This window comes from Channa argus, chromosome 21, assembly GCF_033026475.1.
Source record: "Channa argus isolate prfri chromosome 21, Channa argus male v1.0, whole genome shotgun sequence".
Classification (NCBI taxonomy): Eukaryota; Metazoa; Chordata; class Actinopteri; order Anabantiformes; family Channidae; genus Channa; species Channa argus.
In genome coordinates this window covers 17,456,176-17,481,377 of record NC_090217.1, presented here as the reverse complement: position 1 = coordinate 17,481,377, position 25,202 = coordinate 17,456,176, and the positions used below count along the sequence as shown (strand labels likewise).

Below are 25,202 nucleotides of genomic sequence, written 5' to 3'. Positions count from 1 at the left end.
TGCCAAAAAACTAACCGAATCAACACGCGGACAAAATGATGATGAGACCCTGAACGCAGAGGATAACCAAAAAGGACAACAACAACAACAAGACATTTCACAACAGCTATAAAGTGTGTATTCACTGGTCTTTGTCATCTGACCAATCTGTCCTTACTACTGTTTGTCATGTGAAGAAAGGCTCTTTTGAGGAAAGAGCACAGGCTGTAAGCGAATGAATGCTATAACAGTAGATGCAGCCTTAAATGAGTAAATAAAATAAAATTAGAAATAATACATCTTTGACTATTGCTGATAATGTGGAATAAAATGAAATATTATGATCATTACAGTTGTGATTCATTTGGTAAGGCAGCCGTCCACAGACCACAGGGTCAGTGGTTCGATCCCTGGCCCCGGCATTACAACCCTTCTTCTAAAGGCTTGTAATATAGGCAGAGAAACATTCCCTAAAAGAAGATGATATATCTTTGTTTCTCACTTTTGAGTCATTTTGCATCTCATTGCAGCCATTTTAACTATTTGTTTTTAAACACGAAATATGAACATTAACTCCACAGGAATTTGTCCGAGAAACCCCCTGAATTCTTATGCTCTTGTGCCTGTGACTTAGTAATCCCCCCATGGTTGAAGTTTCACAATGGAATTCAGTGGACCTTCATACATTATATTATATAACTCATAATTCCCTTAAAACTGTAAATATCCTAGAAGATCTTTAATGAGTGCAGTGCAGTTTCCAATCTGGATGGAGTTTGGCAATTATGAAAAGCTACAGCATACACCTACCAAAGTAAATTAATATGAACAATATTACATACAAGAGAAATAAATGCCTATATGTATGTTAGTGCTGATTTATGCGTTGTCACAGTATTTTTTCATTACCGTGTATCAAATTCTATATGTGAATCAAGGTTTCATTGAGATAGTCTTTACTTGAGCATCCAGGTCTGTGTAAAGTAGTGGGATGCATTCTTCATCTGCGCACGCATACTCTCCCCCGGTGAGTGGTCCTGATGCTGGGCCTCGTGTGCGCGCATTACATCACTTCTCTCCCGCGCGATTGGCTGAAGGTCAACGCGTCCGCCTTCCGTGCAACATCCACCGCCAGCCTCATCATCCCGAAACAAGAGGCAGCGGTGTGTCGAATCAACCCCATCCTCATCCTCAAATTTAGAATTCATCCATTAAAACTGTTCGCGTGAGTGAGCGTATTTTCTTCATCTTGCGCTGGCGCTTCGTTTGGACGATGGCCGAGAGCGAGGCAGACACTCCGAGCACGCCGATTGAGTTTGAGAGTAAATACTTCGAGTTTGATGGAGTGCGGCTGCCGCCCTTCTGCAAAGGGAAGATGGAGGAGATCGCCAACTTCTCCCTCAGAAGTAGCGACATATGGATTGTCACCTACCCGAAGTCAGGTAAACAAGCTCGGCCTCACCCTCTGCACGGCGCTCGTTATGTCTCTTCATTTGCTCTCTGCTGCAGCCGTGAGCGCAGGTTTCCCCGGTGATTATCAAAGTTTTACAATAGAAATAAATCGCAGATACGCAGTATCACGCACAGGGCTCATTTTGCTGAGGTAGCACGCAGGTGCAGTCATCAGTAAAGTTGCACATTAGATAAATCTTGTTTAATAGGCTGTAAGGCCCGATAACACTGGGTGGGTCACACTTATCTAATGTATGTGTTTATGTTGCGCTTGTGCAGCACATTAATAGACCTGAAACCAAGATCCCAGCGGGTGTTTTATAATCAGATAACAGCAGACTGAGTCAGATTAAGTGAATTGATTATTTCCTGTTTAGAAGGTGTCTAAGCTGCGGCCACCATCATCCACCACAGTCACACAAACTGCAAGTTAATGTTTACATCCAGTCTAGAGTGTCATTGCGCAGGCGGGCCGGAGGCCATGCACGCTGCCCTGCTGTGCGCTGGGTGGGTCCGCTCGGTGCGCAGGTGGTGCGCTCTGCCAGTGCCCGCAGGAATGGCCGAATGTTGCTTGCTCTCAGGGGAATCCTCTTCTTTGTTGTAGTGCCTCAGCAGTATGGAAACACCATGAGTAAAGAAAATCCGCAGTTCACAGTGAAACCTAACACACTGTCAAGCTCGAGATAAGAGATTTGAGCTAAGATAGCGTTTTTGTGCTACAACGTTTTTTCCAGCATGCTCAGGTTTATACTCTATACATAAAAAGGTAGAAGGACAGTTACAATATGTGTACAGGCTCTATGAACATGGGCTTCAATAAGAGTTAGCTTCCTGGTAAATCCAGTCAGCTGTCAAGATGAACACAATCACCTCACTATCTGTATCTCTGGTGCTGGTGATTTTGTATTTTGTGTGGCAATACATCCTTAGTGTACTTTAACACCCCTTAAAGGATAATTTAGGTAGTTTTCTTCTCATGTTTGGTTGTTGTCCAAATAAATGTTAAATATTAAAACAGCCAGACACACTACTCCAATGGGTAACATGTTTCTTTATTATGAAAACCAAGTCCTTTATACATTTTGTCAACACTGATCAGATTCTCTGTAATTCCACCTTATATGTTGTGCATCTGCTGATGACTGGCTGTGTTACAAGGAAGTGCAGATTTGGAGCATGTAGCATGTAGGACAACATGTATAAAAATCATCAGGGCCTTGCTTTTTGAAAAGAAGAACCATGTCATTCAGCAGTGTGTCAGAAATCAGAGTAGAGAAGTTTCAATGTTGGTTTCAGCATCTCTATGACGATTGTAATACTTGCATAATATGCCACTTGTTAAGGGAGTACGCTTTATAATTGGTTGCTTCATGGCTTCATGCATGTTTTTTGGATTGGTGATAGTAGGTGGTCATAACACAGGTTGTAGTTAGTTATAGTTGGTTTACTTGCTCCTTCAGAACTCTGTTACATGACATCTTAAATGACATCTTCTCAATGGAAAAACATAGACTTCATTTGGAGGAGTTTAACAACTAAGAAGTTCAGAGGTATTTTATTACTGAGAAAGCAGGGGGAAGTTTAATTCATGTACACGTACTCCTGTAATGTACATGTACGCACTTTAATTTATCAATATATGACAATGACATTTTTAGAATTACCAAAACTAATTTCACTATATTGTACAATACAGTATCACTAAGACAGTAGATGTATTATTGTGGTCTTCACATGGTGTGATGTTTACCACTAGGACACACAGAGGTCATGACTGTTATAATGTTTATGTGAATGCGGGAGTTCTAACAATGATGCTTTAAAAGTAAAAAAAAAAAAAAGAAGAATGGGAAGAGGGAAATGTGTGCAAGGAGACGGTCAACAAACTTGTATTGCTAGTGTAGCTTGGTGGCCAGGGGCAAATGTAGAAGTTATTTATTGGATTGGCCAGAATCTGGCACACATTTTATTTTGAATTTTTGTTATTAGGTTTTGATTGTAATCATAATAAACTGTATATAAATAGGCTATTAGTGTGTTTAGAACGTGTTTATTCAGTTTTAGAAATATGAAATATGGAGGTTATCTGCTACTTTTTAATTCCAAATAGTTGGGAAGAGGTTAAAATCCCTTTACAGGATGGAGAATGAGATTTTGGCCACCCCAGGCCATTCCACTGCTTCTTCCCCTGTCAGTCACTGATGAAACAATCATTTTGAATTTGAATTCAAATTTTGAATCATATTAGAAGTTATTTACATATCATAGTTCACAAAGGCTGAACTTGACAGAAGGAAAATGTATGGAATGTCTTTGCCCTCGAAAGTGATTCCACTAGTTGCACTGATTCCACTGGGATGAATTGAAATCACTGTAAATGTTTGCTATAGTAGCTGCTGATGTAGCCAAGTCTTAACAGGAAAGATATGATGGCACAATACCAAAGTCCTAAAACTATCTAAGTACAGTGTGGACAGTAGCTTGTGTTTTCACATGTAGATGTAAGTGAATGACTAGTGGAGTGACTCTGTTACATGATACTGTGAGGGAATCACACTCTCCTGTGTTTAACAGACGTGATGCTTCCTGCTTAGATTTGCTGCAAACACAGATCTATGCAGCACTCTTCCAGTGTTTGGAGGAAGAGGCCACTTTTTAAAATGTCACACATTCATTTTAAAATGTTTCTAGGTGAGCCTTAGGCTAGTCAATCAGTCATGTTATCCATTAGTAATAGTCACGTATCCCTCAGAGGGTTGCAGTAAGTAAACTGAATAAATAAAAGATACATTCAGTCATTTTCTGGGAAGCTCAGAATTAATAAATCTGGTCATCAGGTTCAAAAGTAACACACACATGAGTGTGCACTGCCACTCAGAACACTAGATTTTATAAGTTTGTCACAGCTGGAATCTTCCCTCACATGAACACGGAGTGATCTGAACATGGTGTACTTTCAGATGTCTAATGCAGCACACAAATTATTAACATTAAAAATCCCAATCATCTTTAAGGATGCTCTCTCTCTCACACACACACACACACACACACACGCACACACACACTGTGTTTTCTTTATAGTGCAGTGGGAAAGAAAGCACATGGCAGGCCACATGGCTGGAATGCTGCAGCTCTATGATGCCATTGACTCACATTGGCCAGTTTTGGCCAATAGGATTTTTGTAGGTGTGAGGTGTAGTGAAGTTCTTCAAAATAAAAATGAAACAAATTTTAAAGAACCACTGCTCTTTACTTGTCACAGAGAGCAAGACTGAGCATATGCAAACAGCTGCATGTCTTCTGAGCTTCTACAATACCTGCTTGGGCATTTCAGAAGAAACTAGTTTGCACTACACGCTTACAGCTAATTCCTTGGCATGTAGAATAACATCCAAATGTTGTTTTTACCAATTTATAATTCTGGATATAAGAACCATGTTGCCATTTCAGAAAAAGGTGTTAAGTCCTCTGCTCATATGTATTGTATACACTCTCCACAAAAAATGGAGATACAGACACAGCCAAACACATGCATTACAAAACATGACTCTGTACAGTAGCAACAACAAGAACAAATGTTCCTTTGTATTTAGTTATAATATAGTTTTTTAATTGTAATTAATCTTTAATATAATATATAATATTTAAGTTTTATTACATGTTGGAATGAAGGAGTACCTGTAAGTTGTATGCTTGTAGCTTGTTTATCAGGGAGACAGGAAGTGTGTGTCAATGATAATGGAGAGAGGCAGTATGACCTGGCTTACGTCCCATAATTAAACAGGTCTCAGCTATAATTGGGAAAAAAATAAGGGGGGAGAAAAACAGGATATGGATTTCATCCATGAAAACTGTTGCTAAGGAGAAAGTTGGAAGAGAGTTAATGAAAGTATGGAGTAGTAGAATTTGGAAGAACTGGGATAATAATAGAATATGTTGTGATGTGAAGGATCTTTTTGGATAAGAGTACAAGAGTCTCGACTTCAGTTGGGGAGGTGCTTTCTATTTGCTCTTCTTTGCTCTTTTGCTTCTTGCCTTTTGGCTGATGCCTCTTTTGACTGAGTGAGTTTTTCATCCTGTCTGATACAAATTAGAAGCTTTATGTACCATTGTACAATACATTTATTTTCTTAACATATGGACTTGTTGTTGTCTGAGTTTATCAGGACAATCAATTCCTCTGTATCAATTTAGAAAATTTTTGACCAAAGAGGATGTAGACATTTTTAAAAAATGTATCTGAATTCAATGTGGAGTCACATCCATCCATTATCTTCAACTGCTTATACTGATTAGGGTCACAGGGGGCTGGAGCCAATCCCTACATTGCGCAAGAGGCCCTGGACAGGTCTCCAGTCTATATTGGGGCCAACAGAGAGAAATATACACAGACAGACAACCATTCACACTCACATTCACACCTACAGGAAATTTAGAATCACCAATTAATCTAACACGCATGTCTTTTAGTCATGTTGATTGTGAACCTAAAGCGTATTCAGTCTCTGGGGAAGGAATATAGCATTGCATTGAAAGGGCTGTTTAATACCTTTAGTGTGATGTCAGATCCAGTTGTTGGTTGACCTCCTGTTGATCGCTGAGAGGGTTAGGGGCTGGTGAGACCAGAGCTCAGCTCACAGGTGGTGACTGTTTAAATGTGTGGCTGGTACGATGTCTTCACAGATTATAATTAAATACAATTTTGTGGTCATTCTGCCTCATTTTGGCCAAGTGTGCTTTCTTGCAGGTTTCATAACTTACAGTTTTATACTGCTTTGGTCCAGCTCCAATCTGGGTTTGGCTTTCGGTTTTCAATACTACCGTCTATTTTAGCTCCGACCATAACATGCCCCAGAATTAATTTCTAGTTTCCATGTGTTGTTCACTATGAACCATATGACATGATTAAAGGTTATGTAGCATGTATCCTTGCACCTTTTTTCATACAATTTGCGTTCAGTTTCTGAATAAAATATGTGGGTCCTTTCCTTTTGGCTTTGCATGCAGCTATTTATTAAGGAGAACTATTTATTTTGTGCAATATCCTGTTACAAAGTTATCAAGATGTTCTGTTTGGTTTTTGTCATTTTATTTATACCTTTCATTTCTATTCAATTAAACTTTATCTATATAGCGCCAATTCACAACAAAGTCATCTCAAGGCACTTTAGGTAAAAAAGGCAAGAATATAAAGATTTATAGAGAAATTTCTCTTGAGCACGCCCTGGCCACCTACGGGAAAAACACCCTTTAATGGAAGAATCCTCCAGCAAAACCAGACTCTTGTTGAGAAGAGTAGAGGGAAAAATGAAAAGAGCAACCAAAAGCAACAACAAAACATTGAGCAGGTTAGTAGGACCAGTAGCTGTAGCTGTAAAAACACACAGGTCCAAAGCCGGGGAAACCTGCTGAAAGGCACAGAGAGGGGGGGACAGAGAAGGACAAAGACAACTACGGGAAAAAACACACAGTTAATGGCATACAGTGGTGGCAATTGCGGGGTGAGAGGAGAGGAGAGAGGGTCAAGAGGAGGAAAGGAGCTCAGTGCATCGGGGGGTGGCAGCCTAGACTTAAAAGTAGAGAAGGTGTCTGCTTTACGAATCGGAACTGGGAGCTGGTTCCAAAGGAGAGGAGCTTGATAGCTAAAGGCTCTGCCTCCCATTCTATCTTTGGAAATTCTGGGAACCACAAATAGGCCTGCATTCTAAGATCGAAGTGGTCTACTGAGATGATATGGTGCTATGAGATCTTTTATATATGATGGAGCCTGACCGTTCAGAGTTTTATATGTAAGAAGCAGGGTTTTAAATTCTATTATAGATTTAATGGGAAGCCAATGGAGAGAAGCTAGTGAAGGTGAAATATGATCTCTCTTGCTAGTTCCAGTCAGCACTCTTGCTGCAGCATTTTGGATTTATTGCAGGTTTTTTAGGGGGTTGACTGGGGCATCCTGAAAGTAGGGAATTACAGTATCCAACCTAGAGGTAACAAATGCAATGCAGTAAGAAAGCAGACACCTTCTGTACTTTTAAGTATAGGCTTAAAACCTTCCTTTTTAATAAGGCATATAGTTAGTTATAGTTATGCTGCTACATGCTTAGACTGCTGGGGGACCCACCCTAGTCTTTCCTCTCCCTCTTGCCTATGGCTTGCTCCAGGTGGAATTGTTGGGTTCTCTCTATACATCTTTATAATCTTGACTTTATTCTCTAAAGTGCCTGAGATGACTTTTTTTGTGAATTGCCGCTATATAAATAAAGTTGAATTGAATTGAATTTAATTTAATGATGGGGGGTTATGATGTTTGAAGTCAAGCATGAGGGCCGCACAAGCCATTCTAGGGAAACACAGCACAAACCCAAGTGCTTCAGGCTTGGGTCAGCTTGGACATGAAAAACAGGCCACCATACATTGGACGGGAAAGGACAGAAATATGCAGCCCTATCAGATTCAGTTCATTCAGTCTCCTTTGATTAATTTGTTCCCAATATTTTTTCACATTTACTTGAATTTGTAAGTGTCACACAATCAGTTCAAGAATGCAACTGGTACTAATGTGAAATAAAAGTTTTCTTTCAGATTGAAAAATTACTTTTATTTGGTTTCACCCCCATCACATGGGCAGCCAGCAGCCACACAGAAACACATCTTTTTCTAAACAAGAACGTTTTGTGTCACAGCTCAGGCTGATAATCCTGAGACACAGTATTACCCTCCTCTCTTTGGAATGATACGGTGCCCATCAGGTTTCACATAGGGTGATCTGATTGCAGCCTTCAACTTTATTTGGGAGCAAAAATTTGCATCCCTTTATTTTGAAATGGCAAAATATTATTTGTTTTAACATTTAATGCAAATCCAGCTAGGACAAATATTACTTCATCAGATATTCATTACAAAATTAATTTAATTAATATCTGATGAAGTAATATTTTTGCGACCATGTTTGGTACTGATGATAGAGCATTTGTACCAGCCGAATGTGAATTAAATATTATGTTGACAATGTCTTCATAAGATGTGTTATACTGAATATACTTACCATCCACTTTATTAGACCTTTATTACACATGTTCAACTGCTTATTGTTGCTTTTTATTTCTAATGAGTCTAAAATTCTGCTCTGACATTTGAATAGTAGGGTTTGAATTGGGCCTAAACAACATGAAAGCCCTTGTGTGTAAAATTAAAGTACAATTACTGTAAAATCCAGTGAGGGTTTGCTGTTCATTGCTCTTTTTACACACCGTCAGAAACAGTTGGTTAGATTCTGTTAGAACAGTCAGATACCTACCTGTGATTGTCATAAAACAGGGATTGGTTTATGGGGCCCCACTGCGCCTTTTTGCCTAGGCCCCCTAGAGTGCAGGATCGCACAACATCTATTTTCTTAGTTTTGTCCTTGCCATCCCAGTTTCTTTATTGTCCTCTGACCTTTAGTCTCCTCTGTCCCTGCAGGCACCAGTCTACTTCAGGAAGTTGTGTATTTAGTGAGCCAGGGAGCCGACCCAGATGAGATTGGCCTTATGAACATCGATGAACAGCTACCTGTCTTAGAGTACCCTCAACCTGGGCTGGACATCATACAGGTACAAAAATTCAGCTGTGATCTTCCAGTGTGTGATTATTGTAGGACTGCTGGAGGTCGTGGGGACATTGTGTTGTTTTCTGCAAACCCTTTATTCTGATAATAATTGGGGGTCTTTTAACTCTGTTCTCTTCTGTCTCAGCTCTCTCTTTAAACTTGTCATTTGTCCATGGTGTAATGTTTTAATGGAATAAAAAGTAACTTGTCACTTATTTCACATGTTAAGGTCAAATTAATCATAATGGGGAAAACAGTTTACAAAGTAATGAAAAATAAATTAGGGGAAAACTTGAAGCTGATGGTTAGTTGTATTTCTCAATAATATACATTTGTGAATAAAGCAATGGCAGTTTTGTGGACCCCCAAAGACCATGTTAAGGTTGGAGTTTACTACCTAACATTTGTGGTTCTATTCAAGGTTATAATTTCTCCTTTGGTGGTTCTAATGTTTTGGCCACCCTATTTAAAATGAATAAGGGGAGCCAAAAGATCGAACCACCACTTAAAATATTGTACTTCAGTCTCCACCACCTATTATGACCTCATTAATAAACACGTAGTAGACAAGCTGCTGTATTGGATTCCATTAGATTGTACAGGTGCACCTAATGAAGTGGCCAGTAAGTGAATAGTGAGTTGTTAAATGTTTAGCAGATAAGACACAACTGGCAGCAGCAGGGACTTTCTGCAGAACTGATAAGAGAATGGCAGAGTTCAGATTGAACTAATAACTTCCTTTAATGTTTTCACAGGAGCTGACGTCCCCTCGTCTGATCAAAAGCCATCTACCCTATCGATTCCTTCCCACAGCCATGCACAACGGAGAGGCCAAGGTCAGCACACCGCGACTAGACACTGTCTTAGAGTGCATTTTCATATTTCTGTTTCTGTTATAGCAATGCAGTTTGTGCAATCAAGTCACACCTGGAGCAGCTGACTAGTATCAGCTGTTTTATTTATGTTTCTCAATCATTGGCAACAGGCTGATAGCAGCATCCAATAATATTAATTTAGATGAATAGCAAAGTGCTTTATTCTTTTCTAACCTCCTCAAGGGTGACTCCTGAACATCCTTGTTCCACCACCAAGTCTCCTTGTCCACTTTCCTCTTTTTGAAATGACACACCGAGCACCCTCCTACTTGTCTCCTTGATCACATTAGTTGTAATGTACCAGTGAACTTGAAGCCCCTCCTGACCACCCAGAGTCTGTCTCAGCTCCTCAATAAAAACTACACAAAATTCTTCCTTTTTCAACTTCCACCACTTCGTTCTCTGCTCTGCCTTTGTCCTCTTCATCTTCTTCACCACGTCATTTTACACACGACCATCCTGTGTTGTCTGGCTACATTCTCCCCTACCAATATTTCACAGTCACAGTTCAGATTACGTCCACACAAGATGTCGTCCACCTGAGTGCTTCTTCCTCTGCTCTTGTACGTCACCCTATGTTCCTGCCTCTTCTGGAAGAAAGTGTTCACTACAGCTATTTCCATCCTCTTTGCAAAGTCTACCACCATCTGTCCTTCTGTGTTCCTGTCCTGAAGACCAAACCTGCCCATCACTTTCTCATCACCTCTGTTCCCTTCACCTACATGTCCATTGAAATCTGCACCAATCATCACTCTCTCACCTCTGTGGATGCTCTGTATCACTTCATCCAACTCACTCCAGAATTTCTCCTTCTCTTCTAACTCACATCCTACCTGTGGGGCATAACCACTCACAACATTGAACATCACGCCTTCAATTTCCAGCTTCAGACTCATCAACCTGTCTGATACTCTTTTAACCTCTAGAACATTCCTCACAAATTACTGTTTTCAGGATAACTCCTACTCCATTGCTCTTCCTATCTGACCCATGGTAGAACAACTTGAACCCTGCTCCTAAGCTTCTAGCCTTGCTACCTTTCCACCTGGTCTCCTGGACACACAGTATGTCCACCTTCCTTCTCTGCATCATGTCAATCAACTCTCTAACCTTCCCTGTCATAGTACCAACATTCAAAGTCCCTACTGTCAGTCCTACATTCTTAGCTTTGCTCTTCTCTCTCTGCCTACGAACACGCCATCCTCCTCTCCTTCTTTGAGAAAAGTGTTTTATTATTATTATTATTATTATTTTAATATGTTATCAAATCAACAGCCACAGAAATGCGCAAATTAACACTGTAGCAAGACAAAAAAACTTTTGTTTATAGTAACAAGCAAAGCCATGTTATCTCTACATCAATACTCAGTGCAAGGCAGGAATCAACAACCCCTCATTTATCGTATCTCAAGATATTGTAGACCCGACCACATTTTTTGTCAAATGACTAGACAGTTTCTTAAAAATAAAGTCAGTCAGTGACCGTCTTCGGAGATTATGAAGTATCACATGATAGATGTTGGTTTGTGCTGCCGCCTATTTTCTCAGAAATTACTATACATAAACCTCTTTTTTACCCATTGTTATACAGTAGGTACAACAAATGTGGGCTGTAATTTAAAGGGGAGATTGATGTCAGTAAAACTTCTGCAGAACGTTGAAACAGTATTTCCCATTGTCTTCTTGGGCACTTAGGCCTTCCACTGTTTCTTGTGTCCTAATTAGATCCAGTTTCAGAATGTCTCTGGAGACCACAGTGTACATCTTTTGAACAAATCTTTAATTTCTTGGCTAAATCTTATAGAGGACCTTTCTTCCTCAAGACAAGCATAGACTGAAATGATTCTGACTGACTGGAACAGTTGTGTAATGCTAAAGAAACACCTGGTGAAACATATCACAACTCATGATTAATAGGTCAGTATCATGATTGGGAATATAAAAAGTCTTTTATTGATTCGTTGTAATGTCTTATTGGCAGCACTGCAGTGAAAAGAGACATGATTCTGTAGTTGAAATCTCTGCATGGGCTCAAGGACACTGAAAATCAGAGCACCAATTAAGTGAACAATGTATGTCTCTGCATCCACAAATGCAAGTAACAAATTCTACAACAAAATAACCATATATAAAGAAGATCTAAAAATGGCACCATCTTCTCTAAACCTGAGCCTGAAAGTCAAAATTTAAGGTTTTTGTGTTGTCTTGTCGTTGTGTATGTTTAAAATCTTTTGCAAACCATTGTATTCTGTTTTAATTCACATTTTACACAGCAACCCAATTTTTGTGGAAATAGCAATTCTAATTTTTAACTGCTTTATTTGCATAAAATTGTCATTTTCCATATATCAGTGGGGCCACTTTCTCCTGCCCCTTGATGTGATTACATAGCTATGTCTAACAACAGGTAGCGCTGTTGTGGTTCTCTTCTAAGGTAATATACATGGCTCGCAACCCTAAGGACCTGGTGGTGTCTTACTACCAGTTCCACCGCTCTCTCAGGACCATGAGCTACCGGGGAACCTTCCAGGAGTTCTGCCGTCGCTTCATGAATGACAAGTGTAAGTCCGGAGGACAGGGACACTGTGGCCTTCCATGGGGTCCAGTTTACTCAACTATTGCTGTTGCTGTTTTTTGCCTAACTTATTTCATCTTATGCGTGTGTCTTTTACAGTGGGATATGGGTCCTGGTTTGAACATGTTCAGGAATTTTGGGAGCATCGAATGGACTCCAATGTTCTCTTCTTGAAATATGAAGATATGTACAAGGTAATATCGCTGGCTCCTGTGTGTCATTTGGCTTCTCTCTGCTTATCCTAACATGTACATTACTCCAGATCGTACCCCAATAGTCTGATGTCTGTGATGGGTGGACCCCTGAGACTAATGGTGGCACTGCGTTATTGATTGAGAACATGCATTAATTCTACTTAAGCTCCCTTCCCATTGTTTTTCTACAGCTAGATTCATCATCTCTTAGCATACCATAGCCTGCACATCTAATCATGACTGAACATTGTCTAAACCTTCCAGTTAAAAAAGAGGAACATCATATGCCAGATCAATAATTGCTCTTTGCTTTGCCAAAGGTCCCCCTTAATTTTATCTAGTCTTATCACTTGTAGAAGGCCCAGACTTAAACATATCCTCTTCTCTGCAGATAAGCTTTTCTTAGAATAGATTTGTTATGACTGAAAGGAGGAAACACGATCAATCGGCTTCATCATTTACAGATGCACAAATTATGGATAAAGAAATCACTCCTTTCTTTATTGTGCGCTAAACATATCTGAGATTTTGTTCACTGTTTCTTGGGGTTAAGTATTGGATATTTGATTGTAAGTGCCGTAACTGAAGCAATTGCTTACAGAGTCTGATTTGTCTGAGAGACAATAACAAATTGTTACCCAATAACACGAAAATTAAAATGATCTGCCTATGAATTGGAATTGAATCTCTACATGAACATCTAAAGGGCCACATTATATACTGATAAGGGGTACATATATTTATTAAGCTTAATTTTTAAATTTAATCTAATAATGCAAAAATCAATAATTGAAAATGTATATACTGCAGAGAAGAAATGTGGAAACACCTGCACACTTTTGTATTTCTATTATCTTTTGTTGGTTTTACTCAATCAAATGGTTATAAATGGATCACAAAACACACAAAAAATTAAAAAAAATTATTTGTAAGCATATATGATGATTAAGGATATGAGGAATTATCGTTGTTAAACTTTACTTTATTCAAAAAAAAAAAAAAAGGAAAAAAGAAAAGAAAAACCTGCAGCAATAACTGCCAGATCAGGTTTTGCATATTTTCAGGTGGGTTTTCTTCCCAGGTCTAATGCCAAACCTCCAAATGGTCTGCTGGGCAGTGTTCCTGAACTCTTCACCCACAGCAGCTCATGAAGTTATCCCCAAGCTGTTGCCCATGGTGAACGCATGCCTCTTCAGTATGGAGTGGTGTCTCTGCTGATTGAGAATGACTTACACATGATCACCCACTCTTCCATTGCCAAGTCACTGATGGTGACAGGCATTAAGAATTTATTCAAAAGCTCACAAGCTTGGCCCACTGCAACCTTTTCTTCTGAACATTGCAGCTAAAACAAGAGCAGTAACGTTGTTTCTTAAAGAGGACAGTTGTAAGTACTTGTCTGACTTTGTGGCTGTAGCTCAGTCGGTAAAGCAGTTGTCCAAGGATCACAGACTCAGTGGTTCCATTCTGTCTTGGCTACGTGTCAAAGTGCAAGACACTGGACCTCAAGTTACTCCTGATGGGTCAGGTGAGCACCTTGCATGGCAGCCACCGCCATCTGTGTGTGTGTGATTGGGAATCACGATTATAAAGTGGTTTGGACAAAAGTGAAATGCCCATTTACCATTGTCTTCTTGGGAAGATGTGCACTTAGGCCTTCCACTGTGTCCTCTGAACTAATTAGAGCCAGTTTCAGGATGTCTCTGAAGACCGTAGTGTACACCTTTTAAAGAAATTTTAAATTTCCTGGCTAAATCTCATAGAGAATATCCTTTCTTCCTTTTAGACAAGTATAGACTAACATTTTTTTTAAGGAAAGCTGTTTTTATTTGGCCATTTTTAGTTCTAATTTACAGTGAAAATGACAGGTCCCTCTAACTACGGAGCAAGAAGGAAATATAAAATCATTTTAACACCTGGGAGGGCATGCTTGCTCAATCTCAGAGCATCCACACTTGAATTTCTGGAAAAACTTCTCAGTAAAAAAGCCAAAGATTGTAAAGCAGTTAGTGCTGAAAGTAAAATTTTACATGAGCTTTTTATTCTAATATGCTAAAAATTATAATTATTATTTTTTTTCCCGATCCATTTACAACCACTTGATTAAATAAAACCAACAAAAGATATAAGAGGAAAACAAAAGTCTAAGTTTTCTTGGAGGTGTATATATTGTGTTTTTTCATAGTTTTAGTTGTAACTGTTTTGATGTATCCTAAACACATCTAGAAGGAATCACACAAAAACAAAATCTTGGGTTCATGACAGTCCTAGTTACACATTTTGTCAATTCATAAACGGACCTTCAGTTTGGATATATATGACCACATTGTACCCAGTGGTGCCCAATGCTGACAGTAACTAAAACAAACTGTTTCTTACAGAGCTGAAGAAGGGGTACTGTACAAAGACTGATCAAGTGTATCACATGGAATAAAATTACCAGAGATTTTTAGCCTAGTTAAACTCATTCTTTTGGTTTTCCAATGTTCCAATGGGGTTCACTCTTGTTGCATAAGTAAAACAACATGAAACAACAGGTACTGTTCCATTTTTATGGCAGCATGATGGTGGAGTGATTAGCACTGCCACCTAACAACTAGAAGGTCCCTGGTTTGACTTTTCCTGGCGGATGCAGCCTTTCTGTGTGGAGTTTGCATGTTCCTCTCACAGTCAAAAGACATGCATGTAATGTTAGTTGCTGACTAAAACTTGTTCTTAGGTATAAATGTGAGTTTGAGAGAGATGGTCTGTTTATGCACACCCTCTGCCCCAAATCATATAAGTGGGGCCCCTCCCCAATGCCGGAGCGGGTTAGTGTGTGTCTTTGCCTCGGGCCCCCAAATCATCCAGAGTCACCACTGCACACACTTGAGGCCTACCCACAACGATATGCAAACAGGCTTTTGTAAATAGTTGCAATATGCAAACAGGCTTTAATGTGTAACTTTGTTGAGTTGATACTGAGTGAAACAAAGCTGCACATGTTGTACTTAAAACTGTCATGTGCCTGCAGTCAGTTTATCTGAAAGAGAACTGTTTGTTCCTTCTCTTCTTCTCTCTTCTCCTCTCCAGGATCTGGGGACATTGGTGGAGCAGTTAGCCCGGTTTCTGGGTGTTTCCTGTGACAAGGCTCAGATGGAGGGCATGGTGGAGAGCTGCAACCAGCTCATTGAGCAGTGCTGCAACTCAGAGGCTCTGTCCATGTGCAGGGGTGAGTGGGTGAGAAAAGAGAGAAAAGAAACACTGTTCAGTTCAACTGATCTACTAAGTGGGTTAGAATAGCATCTCCAAAGCATTAAATCCACCTACTGTGTCTTAAAATCATTTTCACACCTGGAGTTTCTAGATTTTCTGAACACCAGTAGTTCAGTGAATCTAAAGTGAACCTCTTAGGTGCTGGGGACCACTGCCTCTTTGCCAAAGATTTTAAATATGTCTTTTCAGTTTCTGTGTAGATTTCACAAAGAAAATACACAATCAGTGTCAAACAAATACAGCAAACATTAAATAGTTCAATGAAAGCATAAAGGACACAGTCAAGTTTCCATGAAATAGTGGAACAAATGCAATTCCTGGTAGAAGCCTGGATGAAAAGATCACTGTGTTGCTGCCAAAATAGTCTCGAGTACGTCTGAGAGACAGAATGCATCCAGACAGGGAGGATACTCTGAAGGGAGAGAGCATGAATTGAATTAATATTGGTCTTTTAGAGCCATTACATATGTGATTTTATGAGATTGACCAGAGCTCCCCTTAGCCAGCTAGTTGAAACGAGAAAATGAATCAAATGCATAGTTATGTGTTGTTTTGACACTTCTCAGCTCCTTCTTAAAGACATCTGACAGCATAGAGACAACACTTTGCACAGTGCATAAAGTCAAGCAGCTCAAATGATCATCTTGGAAATTCTTGTTAAAAACAACATTAAACTCATGATGACTTTAGCAATATTGTACCAGCTATGCATATATATTTGGGATTTGTTTAGATTCATTATCTCTAGTTGTATCTTGCCATTCTGCCACATGTGAATATAGAGAAGCTTTACAACCATTACCGATGACACAAAAATGACGATGACGATTAAAGGTCTCAAAAATCTCAGCTCAACATCTCTGAGTGTGCATCGATTTGTGAGAGACTCTTTTTTTTCTTATAAAAATCCCTTAGCAGTAAAGCTGTGAAAAACTCCTTTTTTTTAAATTTCATTGTGGAAATATGATTAAATAAACAACGTAATGAATACATTTACCAACATTAACGTATTTCATCAAATAGCAATATTGTTTGTTTGTTTTTTTTGGGGGGGTGGGGGGAATTAGATACCAGCATCACTTTTCAGAAGAAGTTTAAGACAGGGGCAAAATGGACAAAAAGTTGTGTTATGCTTAAAAAACACCCACTGTAGGTGCATGGACAATTCAATTGAAACCTAAATCTAAACTTATTACAACTAAAGCGAACTCAACCCACAACTCAAACAGCTGTCTCAAAGCTGTGTCTCTCTTTTCCAAATTACACACTTGTTTTTAGGAAAGAAATATTCAATAAGCATTAGTACAAGGTTACCAAACAGTGCTACTATGCTTGGCTCTAAAAATGCTCTTAGGATCAATAGGTTTGTGTGTTCCCTCATATGGTACACTGTGCTGACATTATAATTACATCAGGATCAGAAGGATGAGGTTTAGACAGAGGAGTCTTCACAGCAGTTTCACAAGATGTTTTGCCCTTTTGCCTTGCCTAGCTGGAATGTTTTACCATTTCAACACACATCGTACGACATAGTCAGACCATGTACAAGTCAGCACTTCAATCCCGAGAGGCCCTTCAGATACTGAGTTGAGCTGTTGCTTTTGGACATAGAGATTATGGGACACCCTTATAAGCAGTCCCCCTTAATGTTGCCAAGCTTGACAGCATGTGCTAACACTAACATACATCTGTTTCACACCTGTTGGAAAAGTAGCTTTTAATATATAGTTGTTAAACTATATATATATATATATATATATATATATATATATATATATATATATATATATATATATATATATATATATTACCAACAGTAACATATATATTTATAAAATAATCACATACATTTTACAAAACAAAACTACACCTGCCAATTATATACACCAATCAGCCACAACCTGATGGTTTTAACTATGGTAAATGGCAAATACTTGCTTATATAGTGCTTTTATCCAAAGCACTTTACAATGTTGATTCCTGTTCACCCATTCACACACACTCACACACACACACACACACACACACGGTGGAGGCTGCCATGCAAGGTGCTCACCTGACCCACTGGGAGCAACTTGGGGTTTAGTGTCTTGCCCAAGGACACTTCGACATGTAGCCGGTGGTTGGGATCGAACCACTGACCCTGTGGTCCATGGTTGACTGTCTTACCAACTGAGCTACGGCCGCCCCCTGTCACTCAATGGAAGGAAATAGTATTGTATTGTATTTAAAAAAAATGTTATAAACTAATAAATGCTGATGTATCATTATGGGTTAACCAACTGTCAGAAGATAAAGTGTTAAAATCAGCTCAATCTTTACCAACAGTGACCTTTGAACTCAGTATTGTGTATTGTACTTTCACTAAAATGGAGATAATTTGCTTAGTACTTTTACTTGAGTAAAAGATTAGAAGTGTTACTTGTAGTGGTGAATATTTTTACACCACTACTTGTAGTTTTACCTGTGTATTGAGTTTGTGTACTTCTACCACCGCTGCACACAGTGTATTACATATTGCTGTGTATGGGGCTGTGTATCTGCAGACTGCTTATCATGCATTATTAAGACCACCAGAGCTGATGTATGTAGAGTTTATATGTTTTAAACATTAGTCAGACACACCCTTTCATTGAGGGACATGTTTTCTCTTTCCAAAACTCATAGTTGAGACATTTTAAATTTTAATTGGCAAGTGCACATGCACAAGATCTTCTCTTTGTCAGTGCAACCACCACATTTAAAAGTACCTTTAAGTAGAGGTAATTCATTGTTGGTTTTAGTTTCTGTAAGGGGATAACAGTACGGCTCAGTTGCTCAGTAACTCAGTTGGCAGTCTTCCACGAGCCACAGGGTCAGGGTGGTTTGATCCCCGATGTCCTTGGGCAAGACACTGAACCCCAAGTTGCTCCTTGTGGATCAGGTTTGTGAGTGTGTGTGTGAATGGGTGAATGAAACAATCAACAATGTAAAAGCGCTTTGGATAAGTGCTGTATAAGTGGCCATTTACCATTAATTTAGAAAATGACTATAGTTATCTTTAAAGCTAATAAATTCCAAAACTTTGGCTAAATAGTGTCTGTTAACTAATGCAACAGCAATGTCACAGGCACTCTGAATTGGCCAAATGCAGTTTCTGCTGCTGTCAATAAACACAGAACTAGTGGGTCATGACAAGTTACAATAAAATAATAATAATGAAAAAACAACCTTTATGAGTAATGAGTTATAATTTCTTGAATTATGATAGAGATTGCTGATATTTCACACAGTATATTAGTCTCTTAAAAACATACCCATGAACACTTGGGCTTCCATCATTACCTAGCCACAGAATGCATTTCAGCCTGCATGCCGAGTGTGTTTGGTTTGAATCATCTTTGAGTTTAATCCCTTTGCATGTATTCACTAATTTTGTAATTTTTATTTACTTTGGTCATTCTTTTGATTTGATTGTGTTTGTTATGCTTTCTGTTACCTGTTTTTTCTGTTTTCCCATCTTATCCTATTTTATAGGCTTAGCATTGCAGCTGGCAGTCAGTGTGATCTGTCTCATACACACCTTCATAGGTGAGTCACTGCCTCGTCAGGCGGAAGTTGAAACATATCATGTATGATTTGATGTTTTCAGGACAGAAAAAATAAAAAGAATCTTCTGAATCTGTCTTCTGAATTCTGAGGAGGGCAACATAGTCTTCACTGATGTATGTTGTCACTGCTGATAGTGTTGTATTTTGTGTGTGTGTTGTGTTGTGTGTATTCGTCTTTCCAGGAGAAAACATACATCCCACAGACATCTGGATTGTTTCAAAAGGTTGAACTCTTTTTTTTGTTTTTATTTCAAAGGTTAACCATCTTGTACTCTCCTTGCAGGTCGTGTGGGTCTGTGGAAAGATGTCTTTACAGTGTCTATGAATGAAAAGTTCGACGCAGTCTACAGACAGAAGATGGGAAAGTCTGACCTGACCTTTGACTTCTGTCTGTGATGGACACCTCCTGCCAAAATCCACGCTCCAACATTTCCACTTAATCAGTCTGAAGATTGGGATCACACCACAAGACCTCTCCAAGAATGCAGCCTGTCATTCACATAGACTGATAGGATTGAATTCAGAATATTAGGAGTTTTTTGAAATTTCTCAATCAATAGTTAACCCAAACCACCCTCAACCCCTACCTCCACAAAATCACTGCTGTGTGTGTGTGTGTGTATGTGTACTGAGCAGGGTTAGACTGATACAGTAGGGCCTTTTGAAGGCTGATAAAAAAGCCTTGAACATCCATCCATCCATCTGTCTCTGCTTATCATATTTGGGGGGGGGGGGGGGGGGGGGGGGGGGTTGGAGCCTTTCCCAGCTGTCATCGGCCGAGAGGTGGGGTATACTCTGGACAGGTTGCCAGTCTATCTCAGGGCCACAGAGAGACATACACAGACAGACAACCATTCACACCTATGGCAAATTTAGATTTCACATCTATGTTTTGGGACTGTTGGAGGAAATGAACACAATTACAGGGAGAACATGTAAATGTTCACACAGAAAGGCCACTGCCAGCCAGGGTGCAAACCCACAACTTTCTAGCTGTGAGGTCGCAGCACTAACCCCTCCACTACGCGCTTTGAACATTTATATTCATAATATACTATTATGGGCATGTTTATTGCGGTTGTGACTGAACCCACATTAACCACAGCCATTCGGTTTGTTTGTGGTACTTTCTGCACATCCAGACCCGCAGCGTTGTTATTCTTCAAAGCATTGTCTGATAACATTTAAGCCCAAAAGTGATCGTATCTCTTGTTCCAAATGACCACATTCAAAAGGTTCGCTGTGCTATTTTTCAACCGCTCACACTCACACTGTTGTATTTGCACACTAAATGTGATGAAGGTACACATGTCCCAGTTTGCCTGCTGTCTCTTTTGCAGTAACTTGACCACTCAGGGACACAGCTACCACAGTGATGATAGCGTATCGGTGTAACCGGTTTAGAGGGTTTCAGATGCTGTTTAACTTCCTAAGATAAAACTTTGTTTGCACATCGTAAATTTTCCTTAGCTGCCGAGATTATGGCTATGCTGTAATGTAAGGAGTGATAAAAATTAGGTTCTTTTTGTTTTTGTGTCATCAACTGACTGATTTGTCTAGCTATGCAGGCATTGGGGCTACTCAGGCTGGGCCAAGTTTTTCTTTTTACCAGCAGCATTCCCAGTAAAATAAATTTTTCCATTTTATCACATTTAAACTTAATATTATAAATGTTTATACAGTGTACACGTGAAGCAAATACGGCACAACTTTAAATACCCATAAGTTAAAATCCTTAATATGCAAATTTTAAGGAATGTCCAGAGGCCTAAAATAAATCCATTGCACTCTGCTTAAACTGTATTAGTTTTATGAAATTAAAATACATAAAAAGCTACATAAATTACCAGTCATGCAGAAATAAATGGCTATTTGTGATTGGTTAAAAGGACTAGCCTCCAAAACCTCTCAAAGTGAACTGCTGCTTTTGACAGGACCTCTCCTTAATAAGCTTGGTAGACAGAAAACAAATATCTGAAAAATTAGCGGCAAGTTGTGTATGTTGTTTGCAGATGATCAGTCACTGCTTATTGTCAGTCTGGACTGTTTTTTATTTGAAATACTGCCTGATGCCTCTGGAAATGGGTGGAACCCAAAACTTTAAAGCCAAACAATTAGCTAAAAGATGCTAAACTGCTCTATAGAAGTGAACAGAAATGTGGGGTGGGATGAAAAGCAACTATATTAACACACAGTCACTTGTGGGTCACTTCTGAACCTAATTTTAATGCAAAATACCAAAAAATTAGCACAGCTTTAAAGTTAAGGCTACACTGAAGTGCTACTTTAGTGGCAGCTGGACTTACACCACTTATATAAGTTTTCATCAGATTTAACTGGTGGGAGTCCCAGGAATTTATCTAATATGGAGCCGTTAACACCCTGAGGGTCGTTTAGGTCCAACACAATCTCATCCCAGAGCATCAGCTAATGAAGGTTCCTAAGGTGTTACATCGCACAGCTTTTTATGTCCTTTGGCATCACAATTGGAGCGCCAACATTTGACGCCATGGGAACAACTTTATATACACACAAAAACCATGTTAGGGTTAAAAAACCCAACTTCAGGGTAGGGTTACGTTAAAGACAGCACTGGTTAGGGTTAGGCACAAAAGCGCACAACGTCTCGCACTAGAGTCGAACCCTGGTCTACTGTGGAAAATTTCTCTGTCATGTTGTACCATTGCACCTCCCGATGACACTTTTTTAGTTCATATAATACATCATTGCTTTAGGCATCAAATATAGAAATGTCTGGGTTTCTATTGTACTACATCGAAAGCTCCAAGCATCAATCACCGAAACAAATGGTTACCCTAAGTACCAGCATGTAACAAAAAGGGACTGAACAAAGGGCAGTTTTTGATGCCTTGGCAACAAGAAAGGCCTGTTAGGTCACATGCTAGTTGTTGTTCCATGTGACCATCATGTGGATCACATGTCAAAATGTGAATGGGTGTCGAACCATGTGCAAAGGGCAAAGACTGTACTGCAAGTAGATGGTGGTTGGTATTTACTAAACAGAGGCCTCACCAATTTCTGTTTAATCATGGTCCTTTCAATTTGACATAGGTCACAATGGCAGCAGGGGTCTGGCCAGAGGGCTGGCCAGTGGCCAGAGCCACTATTATAATCTGATTGGTCACCCACTGCTAGAATGTTAAGGTGGTAGTTACCTGTGGTAGAACTTTCAGCACAAAGAGAACTGAGCAAATCTTAAGCTGAAATAAATCACTGTTATCATAAATAGATAAAATTATATTATTATGTACATTTAAGGTGGTTTCGTATATTTTGTCACAATAGAATTTTGTAACAGATGCAAAATAAGGATTTTATCTTAACTGGTTATCATTATATGTTTGACTGTATGTATTACTATTTGGAGTTAAAAAAAAGGGTGGAGAAGTTACATATTTGACTTTTCTGACACTGAACTGACTCTATTACCACACTATTAGCCTCTTAATATACTGTTTATCGTTTAAATTTAATTCAAAAACCTTTTAAATCATTTTCTAAATGTGCCACACTATTCTGAGCATGTTTTCCACTTTGGCCACCCCAGTAAAACAATTCTAGATCCACCCCAAGATGGTGGGAATCTCTATGTAGACAAGTTACCTTAAAGTCACGGTGTGATGCCTTAATGCTTGTTAAAAGTTCATGACCCTACCTTCAAAGGTAAACATTTAAAAAATCTAAAGGGTATTGTCTTTTCATAGTTTGGACTTGTGGTTTGCAGTGCACAACCTCAACAGATAGACTAATTACTTGATGTTCTTGTTGTTAGGTAAATGTGCAGAACCCTGGGACACTAAAACTCACCAGGAAAACCTAAACTAATGCACTCTGTACAAATGACCACACGCACATCTGCATTACTGACTCTTGCTAGGGAATGAACTCATCCAGACTGAGAAATCAGAATTAAGTTGTGACAAGATGCAACAAACCATTGGCAGGTTTTACAGCCAACGTTGATATATCAGTCTAACCCTGACACTGAGTACATTTGAAGTTGTCCTGATTCAGTCAGGTAGACTACTGGAAGGAAACTGTGAGGGCTGAAGACAAACCAGTACAGGAGAAGCTTATCACGCCTAAAGGCTAATTCATACTTTGTGCCATTATCTAGGACATGAATTTATTTACCACCCCAGTCTGTGAGGTTTGCCATGGACACTCCGTGTATGACCACATGCAGCCCTGTCTGCACCTGTGGATCTACCAGAGGTCAAAGGTGAAGTATGAATTTAGCCTTGTATGAACCCAGCAGCTCAGTGTCACACCTGGGCGACTGAAAAGTTTTGGGTGGTCATTAGTGCTTTGTTTTAAGCCCAGGGGGGAAAGTGGGTTTCCTGCCACCATCATCGATTGGCACACAGTGTATGAGGTTTTTGTATACGGAGTGTACAGTTTGTACTTGTGGGAGGGAGAGAAAGTGGAATCAAAGTGCCACACTGTATTTAGTGCCTCACCCTGCCCTCTGGTGGTTAATTGGTGATAGTGCTCAGTTGCATTTGCAACTGTACAGTATCCTGTGTGATGTGTTGTCTCCCAGGTGTAGGGCCTGATTTTTGATCCCCCATCTTTACGTAAATTAGACCCTTGGGAGGTTGGCTGTCTGCTTGTTGATCCAGCATTGGTTCACACACTTTTTCCAAGGCCTGTGTGGACAACGCTTCATTATTTTCCCACTGAACCATGTGGTTTTATTCTCTTTCTGTTTTCTCAGTGATGTTATTTTTTATCTAGTGGACAGAAGACGGCAGAGTATTAACCCATAACCAGCATTAACTGTATTCTGCGACTCACTGTAGTGTCCCGGCAGCAGCAGTACATAGAGACAAACTATCAACCTGAGTGCAGCCCCTCCTCTTCCTTTGTTGCCGCAGCAGCTTCCAGTCCAACAGGCCAGTCTGTGCGCTCTACCAGACAATACTGAATGTCTTTATTGTGTGGATGTAAACGATAACCTCAGCACACACTTGTCACACCCCTTATTTTACGGCTGCTCACTCTTTCTGTCCATTGTTCATTCTTCTGTCAGTGTTTACTGCTGTAGTCAAGGCTTCAGCTGCTCAGCTCCACTTTTACTGTTTGTTTGGGTTTTTTCCGACATGCCTGTCTCTGTTTCCTGGGTGTCTTTATTTTAAATGCTTTGCTTGCTGGTTTATTAATAAAGTTGTGTCTTCAGGCAAAATTTGATGACTTTGTTGTCATTCTTTGAACAATCCAGTGGAATGCAAAATTCACATCATCTTGTAACTGTTATGTTATGGAAGCTGTGTTTAAGTAAAAGAAGCAATTTGAAGTTTAAGTCCTGCCTTTAAAAACAGCATTATCGTTTTTTTAAAAAAAAAGCAAAACACAATTGTTGGCTGCCATGTAAAATGTTCCCTCATTTGCATAAAGTAAATATTTCTAACATTTGAACCAATACCTTGGAAGTTTCTGTAGTGTCTGGTTGCAGACAAGATGCCAATATTTGCAGGAAGTAGTAGATGATGACAAGAAGTTGTTATTTTAAGCATAAGGTGGACGTTTAGACAAATGGGACAAATGGTCGGGGTTAGGCAATTAGGTTAGGTGAGTGGTTAAGGTTAGAGAATTCCCCTGAACTATGCAAAAAAGCCCCAGAAACAAAAAAGATTTGAAAGATGACCACTTCTAGTCAAGAATAGAATTTATCCA

At 39.4% G+C, this 25,202-nt stretch overlaps 1 protein-coding gene across 2 annotated transcripts; it reads left to right on the top strand.

Moving 5' to 3' along the window:
* The first annotated feature begins 1,026 nt into the window (after nucleotides 1-1,026).
* On the top strand, nucleotides 1,027-24,716 carry sult4a1 (sulfotransferase family 4A, member 1). 2 transcript variants are annotated; one of them, XM_067490826.1, is made up of 8 exons: nucleotides 1,027-1,421; nucleotides 8,890-9,020; nucleotides 9,772-9,852; nucleotides 12,326-12,452; nucleotides 12,566-12,660; nucleotides 15,733-15,871; nucleotides 19,432-19,485; nucleotides 19,789-24,716. In XM_067490826.1, exons 1-8 carry the CDS (start codon nucleotides 1,253-1,255, stop codon nucleotides 19,899-19,901), a joined length of 909 nt encoding a protein of 302 aa, XP_067346927.1. In that variant the 5' UTR covers nucleotides 1,027-1,252; the 3' UTR covers nucleotides 19,902-24,716. The 2 variants fall into 2 exon arrangements, with proteins under 2 accessions (XP_067346927.1, XP_067346929.1); XM_067490828.1 differs by lacking the exon at nucleotides 19,432-19,485 and having other exon boundaries at nucleotides 1,031-1,421.
* Nucleotides 24,717-25,202: the final 486 nt, after the last annotated feature.